This window comes from Solea solea, chromosome 3 (assembly GCF_958295425.1).
Source record: "Solea solea chromosome 3, fSolSol10.1, whole genome shotgun sequence".
NCBI classification, from domain to species: Eukaryota; Metazoa; Chordata; class Actinopteri; order Pleuronectiformes; family Soleidae; genus Solea; species Solea solea.
This window is the reverse complement of record NC_081136.1, coordinates 7,881,502-7,907,006: the sequence shown is the minus strand read 5'-3', so window position 1 is coordinate 7,907,006 and position 25,505 is coordinate 7,881,502. Positions and strand designations below refer to the sequence as shown.

At 41.5% G+C, this 25,505-nt stretch overlaps 3 protein-coding genes across 3 annotated transcripts in view; 1 reads left to right on the top strand and 2 right to left on the bottom strand.

Annotated features, from left to right (window-relative positions):
- The window catches only part of LOC131456177 (mitogen-activated protein kinase kinase kinase 11), a 47,087-nt gene extending 33,306 nt beyond the window's left edge, over window positions 1–13,781 (bottom strand). The window contains exon 1 of the mRNA XM_058624245.1: window positions 11,899–13,781. Within this exon, the coding sequence (XP_058480228.1) occupies window positions 11,899–12,646 (748 nt within the window). The 5' untranslated portion in view covers window positions 12,647–13,781. The remainder of the gene's footprint in view (window positions 1–11,898) is intronic.
- A 3,296-nt stretch (window positions 13,782–17,077) lies between these two features.
- drap1 (DR1-associated protein 1 (negative cofactor 2 alpha)) lies at window positions 17,078–22,783 on the bottom strand. Its single transcript, XM_058624436.1, has 7 exons — window positions 22,472–22,783; window positions 21,840–21,912; window positions 21,367–21,460; window positions 20,900–21,025; window positions 19,148–19,238; window positions 18,943–19,031; window positions 17,078–18,531 (listed from the first exon to the last, which is right to left on the bottom strand). Exons 1-7 carry the CDS (start codon window positions 22,511–22,513, stop codon window positions 18,342–18,344), a joined length of 705 nt encoding a protein of 234 aa, XP_058480419.1. The 5' UTR covers window positions 22,514–22,783; the 3' UTR covers window positions 17,078–18,341.
- Window positions 22,784–22,955: 172 nt separating this feature from the next.
- On the top strand, window positions 22,956–25,479 carry c3h11orf68 (chromosome 3 C11orf68 homolog). The gene is made up of 2 exons (XM_058624435.1): window positions 22,956–23,142; window positions 24,247–25,479. Exon 2 carries the CDS (start codon window positions 24,280–24,282, stop codon window positions 25,021–25,023), a length of 744 nt encoding a protein of 247 aa, XP_058480418.1. The 5' UTR covers window positions 22,956–23,142; window positions 24,247–24,279; the 3' UTR covers window positions 25,024–25,479.
- The last annotated feature ends 26 nt before the right edge of the window (window positions 25,480–25,505 follow it).

The window sequence follows — 25,505 nt, the reverse complement described above, 5'->3', positions numbered from 1 at the left end:
CGGTTATCAAAATACTTGACAATTAATTTGTAATTGATTAATTGTTTATCATTCCTACATACAGAGCATATTTAGGGTTTACGGATCATATGTAAATACAATTATTGTGTTGTTATCCTTTCTCAGGTTGTCTCTGATCATCCACTTTTGTATTATAATATTATTTTTTGTTGTTGTTATTATATATATTATTTTCGTGTTCAAAATAAACCACTACTTTTTACAAAATACTTTGACCAGTATCACATAGTGATGGCACAATACTACTTTTCTGATACCTATATCACAAACTGGACTATATATATATCATATATCAATATGTTGTTGTGCTGTAAACTTCTTAAAGTGTTTTATTTTGTAAAATCAGATTGACAATGCCTAACATACCCGGGGGGGGGGGGTTTTCTATTTCAGGGTATCTGCGTTAATGTTGTCAGAGGAGGGTTATAAATGATTCTCTGTGCCATGCAGGTCCTAAAAAAATGGTCACTTATTAACAAACCTCCACTGTTCACGCGTTGATAATTAACCTTCATTAGTGATAATTCTTTAGAAACTCCCTCAAAAGGAGGGGGGGGGTCTTTGGTAAGTTGACCCCAAAGAGGCAAAGAGAGTAGTAGTTGAACCAGGTATGAAAGTAAATGCAACACATTCATATTACAGTTTGCAGCCGAGCCAATTAAAGCTGTGAGGGAGGCTGTAAACTGTGAAGAGCTGTTTGTCTTGAGCTTATCTGCAACGATCATTCTACGAAAGACACTGCACTACAGCGTGTGTTTCTGTGAAAGAGTTTCAGAAGCAGTAAGTAAACTTAGATACGGACAAAAAAAAACAGTTGTTCCTGGTAGTATGCTTAAAAAAAATGGCTGTAATTTCGCTCTGTATCTCTATATGTAGACATTTGTCAGTAGAAAACCTGTGGTCTACTGCAGTACTGCACTGTTGTATTATAATGTAGGCCAATGCTTTCTGGGAAAAATAATCCATATTGTTGAAGTGACTCAGTGTTTTTATTTCCTGTTTCCTCATATATGCAAATGCCAGACAGTGAATATGGGTTATGACGTGCGTGTGTGGAGTCATACTGTAGTGTAAAGCAGCTCTGAGTGATCATCAAGACAAAAAAAAAAAGCCTTACTTAAAAACCAGGGGCAATGATGGAAACGCTTCATTCCTTACACACTGTATGTGTATCTCATTTTTTATTTGATTTAAATAAATATGTGGTAAAAACCTACATTTGGATCCTCATTGATATGGATTACCTAGAAAGCCTGAAAAACCATATGTAAGCTGTAGCTGTTTTTCCATTTGAAGGCTTTATAATCCTGTGATCCAGTCGTCATTCAACCAAGTGTTAAAATCATGTCCTTATGTGCGACCAATAAATTACAGGAAGTATTGTTTCCTATAGCGGCACTGCTGTGCGTGTTTATCTTATGTGCCAGCTGTGAATAGTGCCGACTTTATTATATAGTATTTCCTTATCTTCTCTGGTTCTACGTCGTGTACCCGCTGCGTTGTATCGCCACTCATTGGAAGTGGGTTACCGGATTACTACACTGCTACTTTCTCCTGTTTATAATGGCAGCTGTGTAAAGAGAACGATGTGAAAGACGTCGACACGCTGTGAACAATGTCATCCATGTGGAGTCAACTGATTACCGCTGCTTAATGCCGCCTTCCTTCCACTGCAAGACGAATCCTCACCGCCTCCCTCTCTCCCTCACTTCGACTAACGCGTAATATGTAGGTTGTTGCTCATTTGCATGGGAACTGTCTTGTGATCTGTGTGCGGCGAAAGAGGAGGCCGAGGGCAGATTTTCACTCTGGCCGAGTTGTGGAAACCTCTCTACTTCCTGTACTCCCTGACCTTCCACTGTCTGCTTTTCTTTTCTTTTTTTCACCCCCTCTCCTCCTCCCCCTCGTCCTCCTCCTCTGCAGATCTGTTGTTCTTCCCCACACTCATCCTGCTTGGACTACACACACACACACACTGTAGCTTTCATGACTAAGCGTGGGTGTGCAGTTATTGTGTAGGTACAGGCTGTTTTCCCACCTACAGTTCACGCGGCAGTGAATACAGTATGACTATATGGTTCACATATTGTGTTATTGGAGCTATATCGTGTATCAAGTGAAGCCCAAACATTAGGATTGTGTTATAGGTTCATATTAAAATATTAGGGCAGGGGTGTCCAAACAAGGGCCAGATTTGATAATGTGAAGATTTCTGGGGGCCAGTGGTCTAAAAGTTGCATCCAAATGCACGGTTCGTCACAATTATCATGTTTATGTAACCAAATCTAAGCCAAGCAGGAGTGAAAAAAAAATGTAAAAAGAATCCTGCCTTTCTATCACATCTGGAGTCAGATAACATAATAGGAATGGATGAATGAGGATGAATGATGCATAGGTCTGTCACAGCTGGGTTGTGAAACCAGGACTCTGGTTTCAAAGAGCGACTCCTTACCGGATGAGCTAAGGGAGACAATGTGTGACCGAAACCGATTTTCCCGAAAGCCACAACCAAAACTGTGGGTCGTACAAAATGTAACATTAAAGAAACATGATGTAGAGATTGGACCAATCTAATATCCAATCTTGGTATCATCAATAATAATAATAATAATAGCTGATATGTATAAGGATAGCAGTCTGATGTCCCCAATCCAGACTGATCCAGATTTGGACAAGATTCACACTCCTTAAAGCGGAACTCTGCGAGTCTGGTCGCCCTTTCCTCCCCCTTAAATTTTGGAGTATATATTGGCGACACCACCGTAAACATCCATCCATATCCAAACATTAACTACCAGCGAGCCAGGGAACACTGGCTGGAGCCATGTCCATGCCGGTCGGCATCCATTTTGCATGATTCCGTGTTTTTTAATTCTCGCCATTCAAAAAAAAAAAAAAAAAGTCAGATGTTTGTCTGATGTTTACTCGTATGTGGCCCCTCGCTCGGTCAGATAGTCTTATCCTCTTCCTCGATTCCGCTGGCGACCGAATCTCTTTCTTTTTCACTGGCTCTTCCATGATAGACATCTAAAATAAGGCTATCGATGCCTTGATCTTATAGCCAGTACCTGACTAAGGGCGTGTGTGTTTGTAGTGCCATGAAGCAATTTGTGTTCCTCGTGCTACCCAAGACTTCTCGAGACTTGGTGCCTCTGATTTCGCAAGGCTGTTTTCTATTTCCCCGCTAACAGACAGCAGCCTCCAGTCTCCCCGCAACAATCCATTTAGCCATCACAATAACTCGGAAGCCGTTAAATTAAGGTGTGCTGCATAGTTTTGGCTTTAGAGCAAAACTGAAATCAAAGAATAAACTGGAGCTTGAACTTGAACTTTTCACCTATGAGCAGTTCAGTTTCACCCTCACGTACGTTTACGCTTCATACCAGCGATGACATCATAAGCGAGGCAACACCCTGGACACGTCCCCAGCCCATCACAGGGCCACATAGAGACAAACAACCACCCACACTCACACCTATGGTCAATTTAGAGTGTCCAATTTACCTAACCCTCACATTGCATGTTTTTGGACTGTGGGAGGGAGCCAAGAGTGCTCACCACTACTTGTTACTAGAGTTCAAAAACTATCTACAACAGAATTCTATTCAATTCTGTATTTCTATGAATCCCCTTAAACTCAGGTCACTTTTCCATAAAGAGAATAAAGACAGTAAGGAAATGGATGATGCAGCTCTGGGCAGCTGACTGAGCTGTACGTCGCGCCCCTGACACTCTGCAGCAAAGCGGCTGAGCTCTACCCCAGGTGACCTCCTTCCACTCCCCCCCAGGACACTGCAGGCATCCCTCCGATCCCTCTGTCAGCATAGATGCAGCCTCGTTAATGGATGGGTTACTTCACAATGATGCACTTTGTGCTACGTTTCACTTTTGAGGTTATGCCTCCTGAATAAAAAACACTTAGTCCGTGCATAAATTTGCAGTTGAAGGGGATCAAAAAAGTGTTGAGCTAGTTAATTAATTCATAAAAAGTTTGACGGTAAAGGCCCTCGTGGGTCGTATATTTCAGGGTCCAGGACTAAACTGTAAGAGACTGATAGATGATGCAAAAGGGTGTGTTTCCTCGAGGTCATTTTTTTAGATAAAACAGCAGTAGTTGAATCATGTTTTATTTTTCTTGCATTGTGTGTGGTCAAACTATTTTACACTATTCTTTCTCATGGCCCCGACTTCCTTCTTCATTACAAAAAAGGTCACTGTACTTTCTGTCGGCCAGACACTGAAGCCAATTCCCCATCTGCTGAACAACCATCGACAGCAAATGGTGGGAAAATGTTGGTTCTGTTTGGATCAGAGTGACGTCTTCACACTTTATTTTATCTTCATTTTCATGGAACAGCTTTTGCCTTTGAGCTAAAATTGGTTCTAAAATTGGTTCTATTCCCAGTTTGTCCCATCCTAATATATTTCGTTAGCACTGAACGATTTTTAATAAATATCTAATTGCAATCATAGTTTTGCCATATGAACTTTATATTTATTTACTTAACATCTCATTTTTGTCATTTTCGTCAACTGAATAAACACTGCACCCAGGTCTTGCGTTTCCACTAATGTGGATCAGAGCCAAAGCCAATAAAAACCTGCGTGCATTGCAAAATCATTTGACCTGGGAATCGGGTATAGATTCCGGGGGGTATAAGACAACTGGACACAGTCCATATGCTAATAAAGCATGTGAGATTAACTTGAAAGCTCAAAGAAAAACATTCAGGGGACACTGAATCAACATTGTGTTGTCAGACCTTGAAAATCAAACAAACACCATGCATGAACTTCCACAGTAAAGAAGTGCACAGCTGGAATAATAATGGGGTCATTCAGACGATAAATTTGAGTCATGTACTGTATATGTTGTGGAGTCTGTGTAAAGATTGTGATCCTGCATGTGCTCTTATTCTGAAAACCTCCATACTCCATACGTGACTCCTCGTTGTTTGCACAAGCGTTAATAGCTGAATGTTTAAGCCAGTGTGGACACAAAGTTTCTCCAATGGACACACACACACACACACACACACACACACACACTGATGCCGGCTGCGACACCTTTGTTCTCCAAACACATCATTTTTCTTCCTTCCACAGTTTGCCTTGGCAGCGAGTTCTAAATATTTGCTCCATTAAGAAACCAGTAAAGCTTATCACTGCACAGACAGCAGCTCCCTCAGCCTATGGCACTCCAGCCCGGCGCCCCCTCTGTCCAACTCGGGCTGTGCTGTTCACCTAAATCTGGCTTTTCTGGCTCCTGCCGAGTTTTGCTGGCCCTGAGATGAATTGGTGACCTGTGCAGGGTTGCACCCATCCTCTAACCGAATGACAGCTGGGACTGGCTCCAGCTCCCTCTGTGACCCTCAGAGTTAATACTGTACAGATAACAGACGAGTGGCTCAGGCAACAGTCCAGACAGCAGCGAGCAGTTGACCTACAGTATAGATGTAGTTTCAATAAAGTACGGCTACAAAAAGCCTTTAGGATCAAATATCGGGAGTAGGGATTAGGGCACTGGTTGATTGTCAGGGAAAGAGTGCCGCGGACATAAAGTGTCCGGGTGACAGCGTGCTGCAGTTTAAATAATCGGAATTTGGACATTTATGAATTGATATGCATCTAAGAACTAGAGGGGATGACCATGATTAGATAGCCATCAGATCTTGATGTGGACCCCAGGGAACGCATGTTAATACCGTCGTCAAAAAATCAGCTCCTGAGCCAGCGGTTCATTTCACTAAGAAAGGCCGAGGTAAAGCTGCTCTGCTGTGCCACGGGCACTGTGAGCACCAAGCATAAGCGGAGCTAGTCACTTCGGACAATGTCACTGCCAAACTATAAATATGTCAAATCTCGATACATAAACCACATTTTTTAAATTCCAAAATGATCTTAAAAAACTGTGTTCCATGACACAGAAAAGTTTTATTTCTAGTTTCTGATCTGACGCTGAATAAAATACAGCGGTTGCTATGAAAAGCAGGGAAATTGCCTTTAATTACACCTATGACAACAATGGCATTTATTTAGAGGATGCTGCTGAACATCACCCGATACAATATTGTGGTTTCTTTGCCTAGATTTCTGCTTTTAATTATGAGGCTGATCAGTGTAAATACAAAAAAAAATAATACTAATTTTTACAGTGCTTTATTGGCTACTGATGAAGTCACAAAATACCTAATAAGTGAGCAATTAAAGAATCTGCTCACTTTGGTTTTGTCTTCTCTTTTATGGATCAAAGTAAAAGGTGCTACATCTGCTAATGAAACCATTTTTAATCATCAAACTAAGACTCATCAAAGTCGGTGCTAGTAGCCTGTGGAGTGATAACAACAGGCCTCAGAGGCTTGCTGACAATTAATCTTACACATAAAAATATAAAATGTGAAGTTATGTGTTGATATGACATAAAGTAACAGTGTTCTTTTTTCAGCGCAAAGGTGAGAACACAGGCATTTCACTTTACAGTGGCTTTTTAATGATCCCACACTCCACAGGAACATAAATGAAACAATGTTCCACGTAACCCTTGTCCTTTCACATACTTTAACATGCTGCTTTGAGCAGAACTGCATCAAGATGAGTACAAATATAATGATATATGATTTGACTGGCAAAAGTCAAGTGATATTTTTAGGGGACGCTGAGATGTAGCCTCCAAAACCACAGGAGAAACTTTGAAAACCGTGTGTGAAAAAGAAGAAAAACTTTTGATATATCTAGATACGTCCTGTGGAGCCGATTGAATCACTCTTTTTTAAAATCACAGTGCAGCCTGGGAGGGCAACTTGTAAGAGTCGCTTCACCCATGGCGTCCAATTCTATTGATTTGCAGCACACGCTGCATCTGGACAAGCGATTGTCCTTGGAATCTTGGTCAAAGCCAGTCTCTGTAATTTTCTTTGGTGAGACAAAGATCGTGGAATTTGCATTTCCCAGGCATCACCTCATTTGCTCTCTCTCGCTTAACGTTACTCACTCAGTTCTGCACGGACTCTCGTGTCCATGGCGGAGACAGACAGAGGACAGCGTCCACAACAGCACTAGTAATTACAACTTGACGTTTGTTCTGCGTAGGCCTAGTCTATCTACATCAAGCAATGCAGGGCATGAAACGGTAGGTGGCATCATAACAAACAAGGGAGAAATATGAATTTAACTCACAAAACTCAAGCCCTTTCAATGACCCCTGTCTATTTAGGGCCAAAAAATGATTCCACAACTGTTGCAGTTTCTCAGTGCTGATAATTGCGATTTTCTTTTCCTCCTTAAACCAAAACTGAATGACACACTGTCTGAGACAATAACCAATGAATCATTTTAAAAAAACAAACAAAAAAAAAAACAATGCACAATGCATGTCAGTCTTTCTGGGGTTTTTTTTGAGTTAACTGCTGTGTCATTTTTTATCTTTGCCTAATAAAAGGCTGAGCCTCGAGTTCATCAAGGTCGTATAAATATCACAAAAAAATTGAATGTGTCACTCAAACTACACGTTACAGTCGGCTTCACAAAATGCATGTGCGTGTCCAGACTTCGTTAGGTTTAAACGGCCCTCATTCCCTTCACGAAAAAACTCAACAAAACGTCTAAAGTGCCCCTATAATACCTGCTGCGGAACGGGGGGGGGGGGGGGGGGGGTATTGGTATGTGTGTAAAGGCAGTGGTAACAGAAGAGCAGTTCACCACACACATGCAAACATCACACACCCAGCTGCCTGTACACACACATACACGCAGACAGGGGATGTTTTGAGTGCGCTGCAGTGTGGGGCACTGGGGGCCCTGAATGAAAACATGCCGGTGGAGGGATGTATCAGATGTTTGTCTGCTCATGGAAAAAAAAGAGACATGTTGATCCAAGATCTAACTGTGGCTTCTTCCTGGGAAAAAAAAAATCCCTGTGAGCTCCAGTGCTTAACTTGGCACTTTCCCCACTGGTTCTAACTAAAGCCTCTGCAGAGGTTTATGGCGTGTGGTGATGCATATAGCTGTTTTTGGATCTATAGAGGTTTTGTGTAGACGGCGCAGGAGTGAAATCTCATGTGAATGACAACCATTTATGGCAGGTGAAAAAAACACATCAATTAATTAAAAACAAAAAAAATATGAACGCAGAATTATTGGTTATGTAACCTAAAAAGGACATCTAGCTATTGTTGAGTTTGTCAAGGTCCAAAGCCAGGCTTTGATAAGAGACATAAGCTAAGCTAATGTGGGTCATGGTTCAAAGTCTGTTCAAAAACTGTCCAGTTCAGAGTGACTAGGGCTGGGTGTTTCCTACAACCTCATCATGCAATATGTATCTCGATATAAAAGCCACGATATGAGTATTTAAAAAATTACCATATTGTACTCTTTGTTTACCTTGAACATCAATGACCCCCTTTACAGCTGGCATTAAAATACATTTTCTGTGATGGAATCACAAATAGGGTCTGACCACTTGTAAATACACCCGAGACGCATTGAGGACCAATCTGCCAAACCCCTTCGGGAGATGGTCATAGACGCTTTGTGACCACAATGAACAGAAATGTAAATGCAACGAGTCTCGGACGCATCTCCGCCCCACCCACAACAACTACGGGAATGGAAATACGTTGGTGGCTCCTCTGCTTTTGTCAGTTTTCTGCTTGTCAAAGACGACTTCTTCAGTCCATACAATCGCGCAACTTTACGTGTGGCTAATGTTGATGTTGTTGTTGATATGGCACCACACAGGAGGCGACGTAAGGGGGGAATGACCATGATCAGATAGCGATCAGATCTCGATGGGGACACCGGAGACACATTTTAATACCAGGTGTAAATGCATGTGGTGAAGCACTATCCGATCACAGAAAACAACTTCCAAGGCCAGGTGTAAAGGGGGCCAATGTGTTCCTTTAAAACTAAAACCTTGTTTTTGTCCAGTACCAATATCACAACTTTAAGTATGTACCGATACCGGTATGAGTCCAATACAGTCCGGACAAAATTACACTTTACAGTTTCTCTTTTTCTTCTATTATCTTAAAATAAGTCCACCTAGTGGCTTTATTTCACACTACATCTTAGGTGATGTCTCAAGACTATCATCACGGCATTTACTGTCATATCGATTCAGGTTTGTTTAAATGATGTAGTTTTCCCTGCAGGAGTACACAGCTGACAGCTATATTTTTATTATAAAAACTGGTCTGAGATGTGTATGACTATCATCCCCCAACAACAGTGACAGAAAAAGGCTCTCACTCCTATGGTCTATTTTCTCTCTTGTCTTTACGTTTGGTGGAGTTCCAAATATGGCACCTGGCTCCAACCCCATCGGTGCACTTTCCTCATCAATCCTGTTCATCAGCATGTTCCCAACAAGCCAAAGCGCTTCACTAGTCATTAGCTATGACTGCAAATCTTGGCGAGCTCGTCATGCATAATGACGACGCGCCTCAATCCATCACCGTAACAGCTTTTGCCCAAATGGCCAGAGTCATCTTTATTTAACATAATGGGCAGGTGGTCTCCATCTTACACTAGTGTTTAATTTAGGTTTAGATGACACTTGATTATAGAGTAATATGATGGAAAGAGTGATTTTAAATGCACAGGATGTCATTTCTGCCACAACAATGACAAAAGACCTGATTACGAGAGACACGGGGAAGCAGCGTGGCAGCATGGGAAAAAAATGTTGTGTAATGGAACGTGACGTGAAAAAGTAGGGGGCAAATATGGGTTTTTACCAATAACATTAATTAGGATTCCCCTCCAAGATTTAAGAAAATCAGGGTCATACTATTGCTTAAGTGTGAGGGTAGGTCACAATAAATACATGACACTTTAATCTGTACAAGGTGTTAGTGAAACAATTATACCGTGTGGTCATTATAGCAGCGCTAAAACAACAAATCCAGACCACTCATTATTTTTAGATATTTCTATGCAGAGATGTGCAGTTATGGATGCGTGTTATTGGTTGCAGCTGCAGCTGGACACACTGTATGGTTTCTACCGCCTCGATAACACATTCCTTCCTGCATTATTGCAGAGTGCCGGCGCAAAGCAACGGCTCCCAAAAGCAGAACTTGCACCATCATTCTGAGGAACTGACACCATAATCTGAGGTTTGACATTGATTCTTCAGTACATTTTGTACTGCCAAATCCAGCCTCTCTGATCTGTACTGTATTGTTTAGAAGGGTTTTGCTTTAAAGACGCTCTCAGAGTCAAGGTGCTCCGGCACCTGCGTGTTAAACCTGCCAGCGCAGCTACCCACTTCCAGCATATTATTATCAAACCTAATAGGGCGTCTTTCGAAAATGAGTCCCCACCCCGCCTCCCCGTCGCTACTGCTCCCACTCGCCTCCACACCCCCTCCACTGCCACAACAGGATATTGCTCAGTGGCACAGCAGGGGCCATGGCAGTGTGGAGACATGTAGGGACAGGCCAGGGACAAAGATTCAGAGAAGAGCTAAAAAACAACAGACTGGAGGAGGCAGGAGAGCGATAGAATCTCCAAGTGTACAGAGAGAGGGATTGTGTTCACCTCGATTTGGCTCATAAACAAAGACTATAAGAAAATAATGCCGCTATCTTTGGCTCTGCGGAGAGGTCACACTGGAGAATAACCTGGCCCATGGGTGAAGATAAGTGAGAGGTGAAAGAAAGTGTGAGCAGACGCTGGAGGGGAATGGGAAGAGTGATGCTTGCTGGTCTGAGGGAGACCGAGAGAGAGTTAAAAAAGAAAAAAAGATAGACCAGTGAATGCGAATCTGGGAGAAAACTTTTTTTTTTCATGAAATGCTGAACAGTTCTTTGAACAAACCTTGAATCAAGGGCGTTCCACTTCTAATGTTCCTAACTAAGGTCCCATTCTCCGAAACGGGCAGCACTCATTTCTCACATGTGTTAGTTTGTGTTCCTAGTTCAACAAGTAGAAAATAGTATCTGTTGTTGTTTTGTACTTTAGTGTTGACGCTCCACAGTAAAAGCTATGATGAAAAGAGGGGAGGGTTGGAAGTGTTTTGGACTCAGATCTGACAGGGATTATATGCTGCATCTCAAGAATGATAATGACAGAGGGGGGTCTGCTGTAAAAGTCAGGTAGCTCAGTGTTTACGTTTGCCATGAGCCTATTTGAGCTGAGAAATCCATTTACTCTGCTTCAAAGAGGGGGGCATAAAGTATTATCAGCAGCACATCTCGCTCTCCCACGTAGCTTTAATGACAAAGTCCAAAGCGTATGTGTCTACCGCCTGACCCCGAAACACTGACGCAAGACCTTTTCCCCTGACACCCTCCAACAGTACGGCATCAAAGTCCAGCGTGTGAGTTGAGACGGTGCCGAAATGAAAGCTTCCTCTAGAATTCCTGAAAAACAATCAGGGCATTTTTGCTATCAACAACATATATTCGCAGGCCTGTCAGGCCTCTGCGACCTTGGCATACCTTTTACAGCCTGGGAGTCACATGACAGGGCTTCAATCCAAAAAGATGTGCAGTTGCACTGCTTATTACAAATGCTTTGTCGTGATCGGGAACCGAAACTATGGATAAAGCTGATAAATGACCTGCAGACAACAACTTGGACTCTGCGCCAGAATCACCAGTGAAGAGATAATTCATTTTCCCAGACTAATGAGACGTTTGAGTTAATAATTCTTCTGGTCCACAGACTTCCCAGTCAGTTAAGAGTTTAAACTGCTGTCTTTGTTCTAGATACAGTCTTGTAAACACTATGAGATTCATTTTGTAGCTTTAAATTTACATTAGCCCACCATGTCCCATTGCTGACAGGGAGCCCCATTATGGTTTATGCCTCTGATTTTGTTTAGTGTAACCCCAACAATGACATGCACTGCACACAGGATGAAGGACTTACTGTTGTTGGACTTGAGATCTCTGTGGATGACGGGGACGATGGCTTCGTTGTGGAGGTACAACATCCCTTTGGCTATCTGCACGGCCCAGTTGACCAAGACATGCGGCGGGATGCGACGCCCCGCCAGTGCCCGGCTCAGCGGCCCACCTGAGGCGTACTCCATGATGAGGCACAGGTTGGGTTCCTGCAGGCAGACACCTTTAAGGGTAATGATGTTCGGGTGCTGGAGCATGGAGAACAGACGTGCCTCTTGCCTCACGTTCTGAGCCGTCACACTGATGTCCTCGTCCGGGTCCTGGCGAGCAGCCTTCACGGCCACCAGCCCGCCTCTCCATGTACCACGATACACCTTACCAAAACCCCCAACCCCAATGACCTCCTCAAGGCTCAGCTCCCTGAAATCCACCTGCTCGGGGTCAAAGTCGCCCACCACAGCCGGGCCAAGCTCACTGACAACGCCGCTTCCCGGAAGCTTCCCGTATCCGCTTGGCTTGAAGGAACCGTAGTTGGACGGGAAAATGCCCACCTTGTTGTTGACTTTACCCGCCCACCAGCCTTCGTCCCCTGATATCTCAGAGTCCAGAGAGAGGACCTCCACCAGGTCACCTTTACGCAAGGTGAGCTCATCTTTACAGGACGCCTCATAGTCGAATAAGGCCGTCCACACGGGATTGGTGAAGTTCCCTTTTTGTGATTGTTCCAAGTTCTTCCAGTTTCCACGGCTGAATATGCTCTTCAGTGGCTCCATGGAGCCTCAAGCAGATGTTTTGGCTGGATCAGATTTAGGGCCCAAAGGGTTTGAAAATAAAGTACAAAGGAGTACTTTATTGCGCCTCGCTCCCTTTCCTGTCTTTCTTGTTGGTTCATCAGGGACCAGTGAAATGTATTCAAAAGCTTGACCAACAAGTAGTGTCTTTCATTCGTGTTTGCGTGAAATGCAAAAGGTCTACATTTGAACATGCAGAACTGCTGTTGTTTGATTATTACGGAGTGTATCAAAGCTCAGAAAGGCAGCGCCGTCTCCACTGAAGTTCTCCCTGTAAGTGATGTGGTGTGTGGTTTCCCAACTCATGGTTTGGGCACAATATCATTTCACCGGTCTGTACTTGAGAGGCTTCTGAATCACCTCATTATGGGCGAATAGGATCTTTGCTTCCCTCTTTCAAAATTGCCACCTGTTGAGTTGTTCAGTGACGACCCAAAGCTTAAAAGACAAAAATAAAAAAAAATTGGGCTGGAGTTTGCTGTAAATTGACTATAATTGTTGCGAGTGCAGCACCAAAATTAAGCTCCCCACAGAGTGTAGTTGTCCATTTTGAGTTTTATGTATTTTTAGCCATTAAGTGCAGTGGCCACCACAAGCAGGAAGCGCTGAGAAGCTGAGAAGAATAGCAGGAAAGGAGCATTCAGTCCAGCCAACCAGTGCTTTTACAACAAGTTTCAGGGCTGACCAGCTCGCACAACTGGGACCGAAACTTCAGTTACCGCGTCTGGCCGCAACTTTGCGGCGCTCCCGCAGGAAATCCCGCATCCCGCTGAGGGGGAGTATCCATAACAGCAGCCTTATATCAGAAGTTGAGCTTTATCACGAGATATAAACACAGGAACCGTATAACAGGAAGAGCTGTATCCAAACCTGTTCACTTCCCACAGAGAAGCGCCAACTAAAACAACAACAAGCCAAAAAAAACAAAACAAGTTCCGTTAGTTTTTCAGAGGAGTTGACGTCCGTGGCCTGGTCCTGTCGGTGCTACGGTCCTTAGAGTCGGGTTTTAAAACTCAGCTCCATTCTCATCTTCCTCTCACGTTGCTCTTCCTCGGTCACTGTTCACTATCCGGCACCTCGAACCACTTCTACGCCTGTGCTTCCAGTCAGTGCAGAGGGTGGGGTTTCAAAACTTTTTTCTCTCCCAACAGGAAAAGAGTCAGATGACAGGCCGCGGTCAAGCTGCACACGAACACTCGAGACACTTCCGGTAATGCCTTTTCAAAACAAGACAGGCAAATTAACATAAAATGCTTTTTTTGTTATAAACGTTTGTTATCAGGAAGTGATTTTAGGTCAAACTTAAGGTTAAATTCTGCCACATAAATCATTATCATGCAGCCCATGTCAACATAATGTTGCAGGGAAAATAAATCATAATAAATACAATAAATTGTACATATATGATTAGTTATTTGCCTTGATTTACAATAAAATGTGATTAAAAAAAGAAACACCTACAACCAACAACAATAAAATTGTGACTCAAGCAGTGCAATGTATTCAATCATGTTTCAAACTAAATAACAAACTTTATATAATAGTCACAAAGTTACAAGTGCATAGAGAGCTACACTTTTACAGTAATAAAATTGTTTATTTTAAGGTTTAATATAAGACAAGATTAAATTATCCTTCCGTAGCCCCTCAATGGGGAAATGAGTTAAAGAAAAAGAAATAGTAATGGTAAAAAAAAATACAACGATATATACAGTACAGTGTAAAAAGAGATTATTTGTTGTCTGAGTAAAATAATGAATGTGTGTGTATTTAAGAGCTTTTTATTCTATCTTTGTTTTCATGACTCCTGAAAATACATACATCATACAAAAAAGTACCTGCAAAAACAATCTTTACTGTCAAGTTTGTTGCAATAAACACAATAAACAGTAATTTTTTTTATGAAATTATTATTTTATGGCGTGATATTTTGGGGAGAAAACACTAATTCATTGCAGATTTCTCTCCCGACCACTCAGTTTATTGTGCCTTTTATTTTGAAGTTCACACCGGATGTCCCTCTTATTCATTAAGGCTCATTTTACTTTGAGGGTAACAGGTGCAAAATTCATAAAGTCGAATAAACAAAGTACATTTCCCGCTAGATGTTATTGCACAATGTGCTTCATATGATACTAGTTATTCTACATTATTCGCGTTATAATATCTGTATACAGATGTACTTATATTTAATATAAGAATTAATAATAAGAATTAATTATATATATATATATATATATATATATATACACATATATATATATATATGTACTTTAAATGATTATTCTTAATTCTTTGCACCCCTCTCCTACAAAAAAAACCCCTTAATTTGTGTCTAACTAATTGAATTGAATTGACACTTGAGACTAAATTTTCAAGGACACTAAAATTGTCCCCGTGGTGTAAAAAGAGGACAAAGAGCTGATGTTGGGTTTCAGTGGGAGACAATTTGTTGACTGAAGATGTTCTTTTGTCTGACCATACTTAATAAATAATATTTATTTTAAAAAACTTTTTTTTTTTTTTTTTTAAAAAAAGACCTTCACCACATGTTATGGACCGAGAATAATTGAGTACTTGTGAATTAACTGATTGTGAAAATGATCGTCAGTTGCAGCTCGAGGTCACTAATTAAGCGAGAGCAGATAAAATCAGTTATGAAAATAATCATTAGTGCTCACACTCCTGTGTGTTTATTCTAATGTGATCATCACTGTGGAGCAACGACACAGTCCTGCCATGCAGATGTGAGAGTGAATCACTGAGCTGTGTCCTCTCATCAAGGCCACAAGGTGTGTTTTAAACATGTGGCCATTCTGTGAAAGGCTTTTATTTAAAAAAAAAAGAAAAAAAAGGAATTCCCTTTATTTGTGCCAAATTTTCCCATGTTTTCCAAAGCACCAAAGCTTTCTGTGGTTTCACTGGGAGGGAACGGGGGAATGACAGGTTCCACCTCTGGCCCTGGACGGCTGCTGTGTGGAAACAGTGTGCTTCCTCCTGCCAGTACTCTTTGATAGCTCTCCTCCTTCTCCCCCCCATCGCTCCCTTGTTTCACAGGGGCGCCGTTTGTTTGGACACCCACCTTCCTAAAAGTCAACCACCTAAAACCAAACACACACACACACAAAGACTCCACCCTCCTCCTCACAGTCCGCTGAGTCAACGCTTGGGCAGGAAGGATGCAGTTGTTTATGTAGTTGCCAGTGGATCTGTGGGGGCTTGGTTAGTTGAGTGTTGGGGGGTGGTGGTGGTGGTGGACAAGGCGTAAATGGTCTGTTTGAAAAAAAACTATTAAGACAGTAGGAGGAAGAGGAAAGAGGCTGGACGCAAACACACACACAAACGCTCAAGGACAAGTATCCCTGTGTGTGTGTGTGGATGTGTATTGATTGATACTGGTTCATCACTGGTTAACTTTATGGAATTTTTACATGTATATTTTTCTTTTGCCTAATTTACTTTTTTTTAATTTATATATATTTTTTAATATAAATATATATATATCTATATATATAAATATATATATGTTATTATTATTTAACAAATACAAACAAGACAGAACAGACAGCAGTATCAAATTGTTCTGGATTAGATCCAAAGTTCACCCAGTACTTCTTTAGAATCTGTGATATGACTTAAGACTTAAGTCATATCACAATTCACGTTGTAAACACACACTAGCCGTTAACAACACCTTTCATTAACACATCTCAGAGAAAAGGACAATTGTTCCATAATGTGAATTTCCTGAACTGTTTGTACTCATTCTGTTATTGTTGGCAGTTCCTTATTATGAACCTTTCCTGGTTACTGCTTTATTTTTTTTTACTGCTCACTAATAATACTTCCTTTATGGAATCTGTTCGGCCTGGGATCAATTGTCTTCTAGTCAGAAAACAGAGCTGTTACACTTTCATTTATTACATAACAACCTGCCTCTCGAAACACAACAGTCTTGTTGGGGAAATGAGCGCCACGTCTGCTCTAATCTTGCCGCACGATCACAGACACTGTTAGATCTCACTCAGACAGCATGCTGATGAGGTGCTGAAGTTTGATATGGAAGGAAACAGACAAGCTTCTGCTGATACCTCACAAGTTCAATCCCTCCAGTCCCATCTGTGCATACACCTTTCTACAGACCTGTACCGTCTTATTTATCTGATTTACTGCAAATGGCAGGCGGCGGCGACAGCAACGGCAGAGCTGAGGATAAACACCAGGCTCTTGTCTGTCAGGTTACATGAGTCACTGGCCAATAAATCAACACAGAAAAACAACAATGGGCAAATAAAGCCGAGGATTGGAGGTTGAATATTAAGCCAGAAAGACAAAAGGGAAAGATGTCACAGGAGTCAGGTTTTTGGTGTAGCTCCTCCTCCTGGCCAACAAAGGTAAGGAAAGGACTGCTGCTTTCAAATTGAAATATGAACTTTATTTCACCCATACAAAATAAAAAGAATGTTAAAAGTTTACAATACAGTGTCAACTGTCTTCTTTTTTTTTGGAAACATTTCATACCGAGACTGACACACAAATGGGAGCCCCCGACTCTGCTTTTCAACGGACATACGTCTAAAACAATGTAAGATAAAGGAGGAGGTTACTGAAAACTTTAAAAACAAAGTCAAGATTCGAGTCATAATTCTGATGAGCAATTCAACTTGAGGGGGGTGGCGGGGGGTTTTAACGGCCGTATAAAAGAATAAAGGTCAAAATGCCTGACACTATCAAAAAAAACAACAACACAATGTAAATCAATAACCTCTGCTGATATGGGTGTCATCTCCAGGGCCGTGGTCATGAAGCTTTTACAGTTCTCATGATAAAAAACACCAATTAAAAATAGAATCTTAATTTAAAAAAAAAAAGGGGAAAAAAAAGAAAAGGTGTTGCTGGCTAACCTATAGTAAAAATACACCAACTTCCTCGTTTGTGTCAGAGCCAGACAACTGAATCGACGAGCAAAGCCCGCGAGTGGGGCCTTAACAGCAGTCAGTCATAGCCGAGTGATAGCGACATAATATAATACAGCGACTATGTGACTGATCGCCTTACTTTACAAGCTCTTGTCCTGAAATTGTCTCCATTTCCTAATGGTCTTTGTCACGAGCTTTAAAGGCTGTAATCAGGCTTGAACTAACATGAACAGATCGAGCGATTTTTCAGCCAACCTGAGAGTTTACATGATGACTGATAAGTTCCCTTCATCGTGTCGGTTACAGAGGTTTGAGGGAATAAAAGAAAGTGCCGAAAAAAGAAAGAAAGAAAGAAAGAAAACGCTACAAGGCAACACAAACCACACCTATCCTGTCTGCTGTATCCTGGAGGCTCACGGGCGACGACAGCGACCACTGCCATTTTAATAGTCAAAGTAGAAGAACTGACTGGTTAAAAAACATCCACGTCGGACTCTTCTCTATCATAAAATAATAATAATAAAAAAAAAAAGTAAAAGAAAATTAAAACACATACTATACAAGCGGTTTCCTGTCTCCAGCGGCGGCGGGGTCCTGTTTGAGCCACGCGTTGAGGGGCGTTTTACTGCCAGCGCGCAGCGATGAAGAGTCTTTTCCCCCCGAAAATAACATTGAAAGGACACGTTCATTTTCATGTATGTGTGTATGCAAGCGTGTGTGTGTGTGTGTGTGTGTGTGAGGGAGAGCGAGAGGCGGAGCTAAGAGTCATAGTCTTCGTCGTCGTCGTCCTCGTCGTTGTGCGGCGCGGGGGCTGGTGGAGGCGGGGCGACACTCATCATGGAGGGGTGCGGGGCGAAGGCCATGGCGCCCTGTGGATGTGCGGGGGCCATGTTGCCCCCCACGGGGACCATGTTGCCCAGGGGCATGAGCTGCGGGGGCGCGTTTGAGCTGCGGAGGCGGGGTTAAAGCAGAACTGTGAACCATCAGGAAAAATGAATTGAGCAAAGTACAGCACTGTGTCCCCGCTCAACACATACGGTGTATTGTGCTACAACAAAGTGTGTTCTTTATAGTTTTAGTTTTGTGACGATTTTTCAAAAAGAGACTAGAATGATTCAACTTTCTTATCATACCATTTCTTATATTTTGTTACGTTTACGTGCCTGAGTCTTTGCTGCTGGAACAAGAACTTTCCTGTTTTTGGACCAACAATTACATTCGTTCCTCACTTTACTAATTTATTATATTATTTATAAAATGTTAAAGTTGGATGGAAAATCACCAAATGAGAAACCTACAACGATTACAAGAAGAACGCGTTGACGCCAGATGTCTCTTTATAAAGCATCGAGTCCGTACCTGTGAAACTTGGCTGCAGTCTGTAGATTTGTGCTCGACTGAGAGCCGTCCTCCTCGTCCCCCTCTGTCTCGCTGTCTTCAGAATCGTCCTGTTATCGATCACGGGGGAAACACAACAATCAGCCATTTCTCAGCAAATCTCTCAAACTACAGACAGCTATTGGCCTGTGGTGGTGCGTTATTGGCAAGCAAATCCAGTTCCCACCTCTTGCTCTGACTCTGTGCCAGATAACTTCTTGTCCTTGCCTTTGGAGCCGGCCCCGCCGTTCTTGCGCCCAGATCCTGGCTTTCGACCCCTAGGAGAGGGAACAAAGAAGAAGAAAACATTTGTTAAAGAGCTTTTAAAGAAGTTGCCAACTAAGTTTCTTAGTTGAAGAATCAATTCCCTCTGTCTTTGTCAAGAAAACTTTAATTGTTTGTGCATAAACATCCACGGCATAATAATATGTTCACACATTTTTTAACAACTCAAAAAAACAAATTAAAAATATGAAACTTCTTCTACAGGATGAGTCTGCGAGGCGGTTCTGCCCAAATTGAAGATTAAAACCAGCAGAGATGATTTCAAAGCAGTGAATAATGCGACTGATGCAGCTGGTGGAAATTTGTTTGAGCCTTTTATTTATATTCAAAGTTGCTGTGACGCCACGCGCCGCATCCTCAAAGCAGAGACCAAATGTCTAAATATTAGCAGCTTAAAACCACTTTAAATTAAATCTGAATCAAATCAGAAACGCCATTTAGCAAAAAGAGAGACTTCTGACTCATTTATTTTTGTGTGCGATTCTTTGCCAGACTCTCCGCTTCAATAACGCGGCAATGGCAGTGTTTGATTTGACAGTCAATACGGCTTTCTCTTCTCCACAATCCTCAATAATTAGTTCTCGCTCCGTGGAGCAGAATAAATGTGCCCCCGTTTTTCTTTTTCTGTTTTTTTTTTTTTGTTGTTGCTAATCTTTAGTCTGAAAACAAATGAGGAAAAAAAAAGTCATAAAAAGGTAAGAAAGCTGATGATAAAGACGACAAACAGAAGTGTTTGGTCAATTTCATTTGACCGATCAAAGGGGGGGGCGGCGTTTAAAGACTAGCCTCTCTGGAAAATGATGATGATCTGAAATTAAAACATCTGGTCTCATTGGACACTTTTCTAATGACTTTGGAGGCAGAAACATCAGACTGTAGATGTTTGGTCTGGATGCACTTTGTTGTATTCTCTATACCAAACGTGTATTTCTAAATTGCCTGTACTTTGTACGTTTTATTCCTGGTTAAACTTAAAACAATATATACTGTATATCAGCTACTCCTGTTAGTAAAGACGTTCAGATTTTTGTCCTTATCACAGAACTGAATGACTTTATCACAGATGATGGAATGACAAATGAAGTGGTAAACCAGGTTTAAAAAGTCAAACTTAGCTGTGAGATACAAGGATGTATCTTTGGACGCTACGCATAATATATAAAAGAATTCATGAGTTCACGAGGTTATCACCAACACTTACAAAACTACGATCGTTTTTTGTTTACTAACGCTTATTAAACTGTAATCACTGATAACTACTGATACAATCCAACCATGGTGGTTTATTTTGAGGTGTTGTGGAGGAAAGGGACAGCATTGGCATTAAAACTATTGGCATAAATAGTCAAACTGGCTTCTAAGTCAATTTCTACGCAACCAGGGCTGAGTGGTACAGCGAGTCACCTTAAAAAAAAAAAGAAAAAAAAAAAAAAAGGAGGTCAAGAGTTGAGGGTTAAGTTCCCAGCTCCACTTGTCTCCATGTACATCTGCTGCTAATGCTACAGAATTCACCCTATTTTACTCTATGTTTCTCCAAGAGAAGTTGAAATTATAATTGACATGACCTTTGAATTTTGCCCAACCCAGTCCCGACAGGTTCAGGCCAGGTATCACTGCTCTAGTGTGTATGTGAGCGTGTGTGTGTCTGACATACCTGCGGGAGACTTTTTCTCCTCCACCCTCAGTGTGATTCTCTTCCCCCTCGCCCTGCATGTCTGGCACTGTTGCCACCAGGTCCTTCAAGAAATCAAACTGCTGCTCCAGTTCGATACACTGTTTTCTGTATACGACACAAAAACACACAGACCTTTCAGTCTGACCAGTGACTGAAAACACAACATTTTTATTTTGGTCTTGGCCATTTTCCACGTTTGATGTCATGCATCACTGCACAAAATGCAACTCTTTCAAATGTGTAAGTGAAACCCAAGTAAAACTAACACAGCATGTATTCCTACAACACACAATAACTCATACCCTATGAAATGGCACATGGAAAAATGGTTTAAGATGTCTTAATCCAAATTAAGACCCTTTACTATACAGCAGTGTGATTCTATGGCATGTCATTCATATCTCAACTTGAGCTCAGTGCAAGTAATGCAAACATAAAATACTTACAGATGTGACGTTGTCATTGTCTTCGCATTCCTAGACTGGGTGACGTGACAGGCCTTTGTCAGTAACGATTCCAAAAATAGCTCCAGGGCTCTTGCTGACATAAAAGTTAAGGAAAATTTGTTACAGCATACCTGCTGTCACGTACATGGTGTCGTTTAGGCACCATGTAGTATGACCACCTTGCTTGGGTTGTTTATGAATTAGAACTTTGGATGAGAAAAGTTAAAAAGAGTGACAAGACACCTGAAACAATCATTTTCTTATTTTGTCATTCAAACTCCTATTGATAATTGAGATTATCAATCAAGTACTTCAGATCAGAGTCTGGGCAATAATTTGAAGACTATCGATTGATGGACTTGTACAATTTAACTAAATTTAAAAAACTACTACCTAGATCCAAATCACTCACACAGGTGATCTGTGCAAAACCTTGCAACTGAGAGATGTTGGGTTGGATGAATGAAGGATACAAATAATAACCGGTACTGCTGCAGCCACTTTGCCTATTTCTTCATCGGTCTGCATAATTTTCTTTATCCTCGCCTGGAAAGACAAAAAGTTACAATTTCAGCGTGAATGCACAATAAGTCAACATAACAACACCACTTAAAGCATCAGTATTCACTTCCAAAGTTCGATAACTAAATCATTAGCATCACTCTGTGGGTTTTAACAGACTGCACGTTTGAAATCGGTCATTCGTTCCCAATGTAACTATCAGAACTGTAAAGAAAGCACTCTGAATATCGCCAAAGTTTCAGTAACAGCTAACAGTAGATTTGCTCTGATTTGTTATGTTGAGTTTCACTTAGCTCGTCATGCTAAAAACAACGTTAAGTCGTGGTGTCGCTAGCTAACTTACAATGCTCATTTTACACATATACCCGTGTCCGTGAATTAGAGTAAATTACTAACGAAAGTGGCTTAACGCAAAGTTGCGTTACTTTTCATAAGTGCAGTGTACATAGCGGCAAACTTGCGTTTACTACTTGGATTGTTAACTCTATGTGTGATAAAAACAGGCCGAATCCCACTCAAGCTAGCTCCAGAAGTTAGCATTACATCGTACAGTTTGAACCGGTTCAGCGAACTTCAAACTCACCGGAGGGAACCTGGCGTTGTATTTCTTCTTTTTGCTGGGCATATTTATATTAAGTGGGTGTCTGACCTAAAATAAAATGCAATATATGGTGGATTATTATTCTAAATCATGTGTAAATCACCCCCGCCGAGTACACACACACCAGATAGCGGCAGCTAGCCGGCTAACTCGTTAGCACGTCGTCGTCACTCGTTCCCCGTTGGCAGCTCGGTTGCGCCGGGTCCTAGCCCCGTCAAGTTGTTGCACATAGGGAATAAAATAGTTAAAAGTTAATAATTTAACAACAAAACGTTGTTGCTTTTGGTAGCAGCCAGAATTAAAAACAAAAAAACAATTGAATGTAAGCTTGCATATTTGTTGACCCTTAGGTGTATACGGTCATTTAAGTGGGGATCGTCATTTAACTAAGTTATTAAATTTACTACATATATATATATATTTTTCTCTTTCGGCTAGTTTTTATATAAAACAAAACCTTACTATATGAACGCACTGCATTGTATGACATTGGATAATCATGCCTTAATCTCCGCTCACATTTATCAAAGGATAAATCCCTCAGAGCGTTTTTTTAAGTGGGATATTTTGATAAATGGGGGACTACATTATTGGGACTTCGCTTGGGCGGAAGAATAACACTGGACAACAAACTTCAGCACCTCTGCTGGCAGGTCAGGCCTTAACGTGACAATTTGTTGTCTCTATCTAATAATCTCAGCGGCTACTGAGCAGTTGTATGCATTTGAATGTTAGCTGTGTTTAACAACAACCGGCTGTGATTAATATCGTTCTACCTCCACGATAATGGACGATTGGTAAAATGGCTAGCTAGCTAGTTAGCTCCAATGAAACTATATCCAGGCATATAAAATATGTTTTGTGCGGTCAGTCACACGTTCACTGCGGACGGCGTACAAACAATATATATATATTAACAACACTTGCATTAAGAGGGACGCAGACGAACATTTGTAGCTACCGGGCGAGTGTTGCTAACGTAGCATGCTAGTTAGCGTCATCAGTAAACATCGCTCCGGTCCATGATTGCAGTGATACGTCAACGTCGGTGCCATATTGGTCCGGACAGTGCTAGAACGTGACCGAACAGAAGTACACAGGGGAGTCGTAGTGTTTTTGGGTCAAAAGCACAAACATATTTACATTTCTGAAATGATTTGCATAAATAATTTCCATATGCAAGTCGAGTTAGCAAATCGAACAATAAGGCAATCCATATAGCAGGCAGAGAAAGGGGAAGAAAGTGCATATGCCATGGTAAAAGGTAGTAAACTAAAGTATGAAATATGTTTATGTAAGGAGAGATGGTGTAGTACTACAAATAGTACAGCATTGTTACAATATCAGTTATTAGAGTATAGCATAACAGATATAGTTGTGGCAATTCAAAAATCAGGAGCAAATATAACAAGTATAGTTATTGTAGTATTATTTCACTGTTATGAATTTGGAAATTATTTGAGCTGTGTTTGCTGATTCCCCCCTAGTATTTCTTAATAATGGCCAGCTATTAGTAACATGAGTTTTACAGTTCATTCTGACAGTGAATAATTTTCACTTTTAGTTTCAATTTTAGTGAATCGAAAATAATCAATGAATAGAAATGTGTTTTCTGAATGACTAATTTAAATAGTTTGAGAAAATCAAAACATGATTTTCATCCAGACAACTACCTTGTCTCCAATCTTGACTGGCCCAAAATGGAGGCGACGTTGATGTATGATACATGCTAACACACATCTCCATCCTTTCTGCAGGACAAGCTTCAGTAGCCTCACACTGACAGCATCATGGAGGGAGAAGTGGTCCCGGTTGACAGTGTTGTGGGGACCTCCTTTGCGGCAGAAACCTATGCCGCTGAGGCCATGGCTGCAGACATGGACCCGTGGATTGTGTTTGACTCGAGAAGAACTCCACGATCTGAGTTTGATGGCTGGCTGGAGAGCAACACACCCTCGCAAGTGTACAGACACGGTGATGAGGAAAGCGGCGTTAGCCCTGTGGGGTGGATCGCTGTGCTAGGCCCAAACCACTGCCCCAGTACTGGAGATGTTGTGGGTCTTCAGGAGGGCTGGGAGAAACTGTTGGCCAGTGGCCGGCCTGTCACCTTCCAGACCGTGAAGGAGCTTGCCTTGAACCACGGGGTGCTCACTGGCAAATGGCTCATGCACTTGGACTCTGGTTTTAAGTTGGACCATACATGGGAGTGTGTAGCTAGAGCAGCCCTGGATGGCAAGATCTCCCTGGTTAAAGTCAGTCCCTATGACCATAAGAGTGATGGCAAACAGGTCATTTGTACCTATAACCAGAACTTCACTGATGAGAGTGAGGTAATAAAGCTGGATTCCATCATTCGTTCCACAGGAGTCAAATGCGCTCTCTCTTACAAGCCAGATGTGTACACCTACCTGGGAATCTATCGCAAAAACCGCTGGAAGATCTGTCCAACCATATACGAGAGCAAGTTTGACCTGGAGTGTGTACCGAGGCGTTCCCACATCATCAACAAAGTCACCAATCTTGAAGTAACATAAGTCCATCTCCTTAAGAGGATGGTTGTGCAAGGTGGTTAAATGAAGAGGCACCTAGTGATCCCCATGAGATGAGTTGGGAGAGTACAGCTTTCTTTTTAATGTGGTTTCATTTTGATCTCAAGTTCTTCCTTTTGACAAAACAAAGCACTAAGTCTCGTTTCAGTTTTGTTATCTCATGCTGTGATATCGTCTAAGTGACCCGGGAATATTGTCATGCATTTGTTTTGTACTTAAAATGTTATATTCATAAGAATATTTGTATTCTTGATGTTTTGTTTGTAGCAAACTAACACCCAAATGAGAGGGTGGCTAAAGAATACCTTGCTTTTTTTTTTTACACTCATGTTCAGGGGAAACATTTTGCACCCAGTGAATCTTTTCTTTTTGACAACAAACACATCTGTCATTTATTTTTTGCCAACAGCGTTGCCAAATAAAGTCTTACTCTGAACACCATTTTTATATGCTGCTTTTTTTTTTAT

Excerpts from the sequence above, each read along its gene's own strand:
- drap1 (XM_058624436.1), bottom strand. The coding sequence starts at position 22,513 with ATGCCCAGCAAAAAGAAGAAATACAACGCCAGGTTCCCTCCG. Across the intron at positions 19,032-19,147 it reads GCACAGAGTCAGAGCAAGAG|GACGATTCTGAAGACAGCGA; the intron begins GTGGGAACTGGA and ends GATCGATAACAG. Across the intron at positions 18,532-18,942 it reads ACTGCAGCCAAGTTTCACAG|CTCAAACGCGCCCCCGCAGC; the intron begins GTACGGACTCGA and ends CCGCCTCCGCAG.
- c3h11orf68 (XM_058624435.1), top strand. The coding sequence starts at position 24,280 with ATGGAGGGAGAAGTGGTCCCGGTTGACAGTGTTGTGGGGACCTCCTTT.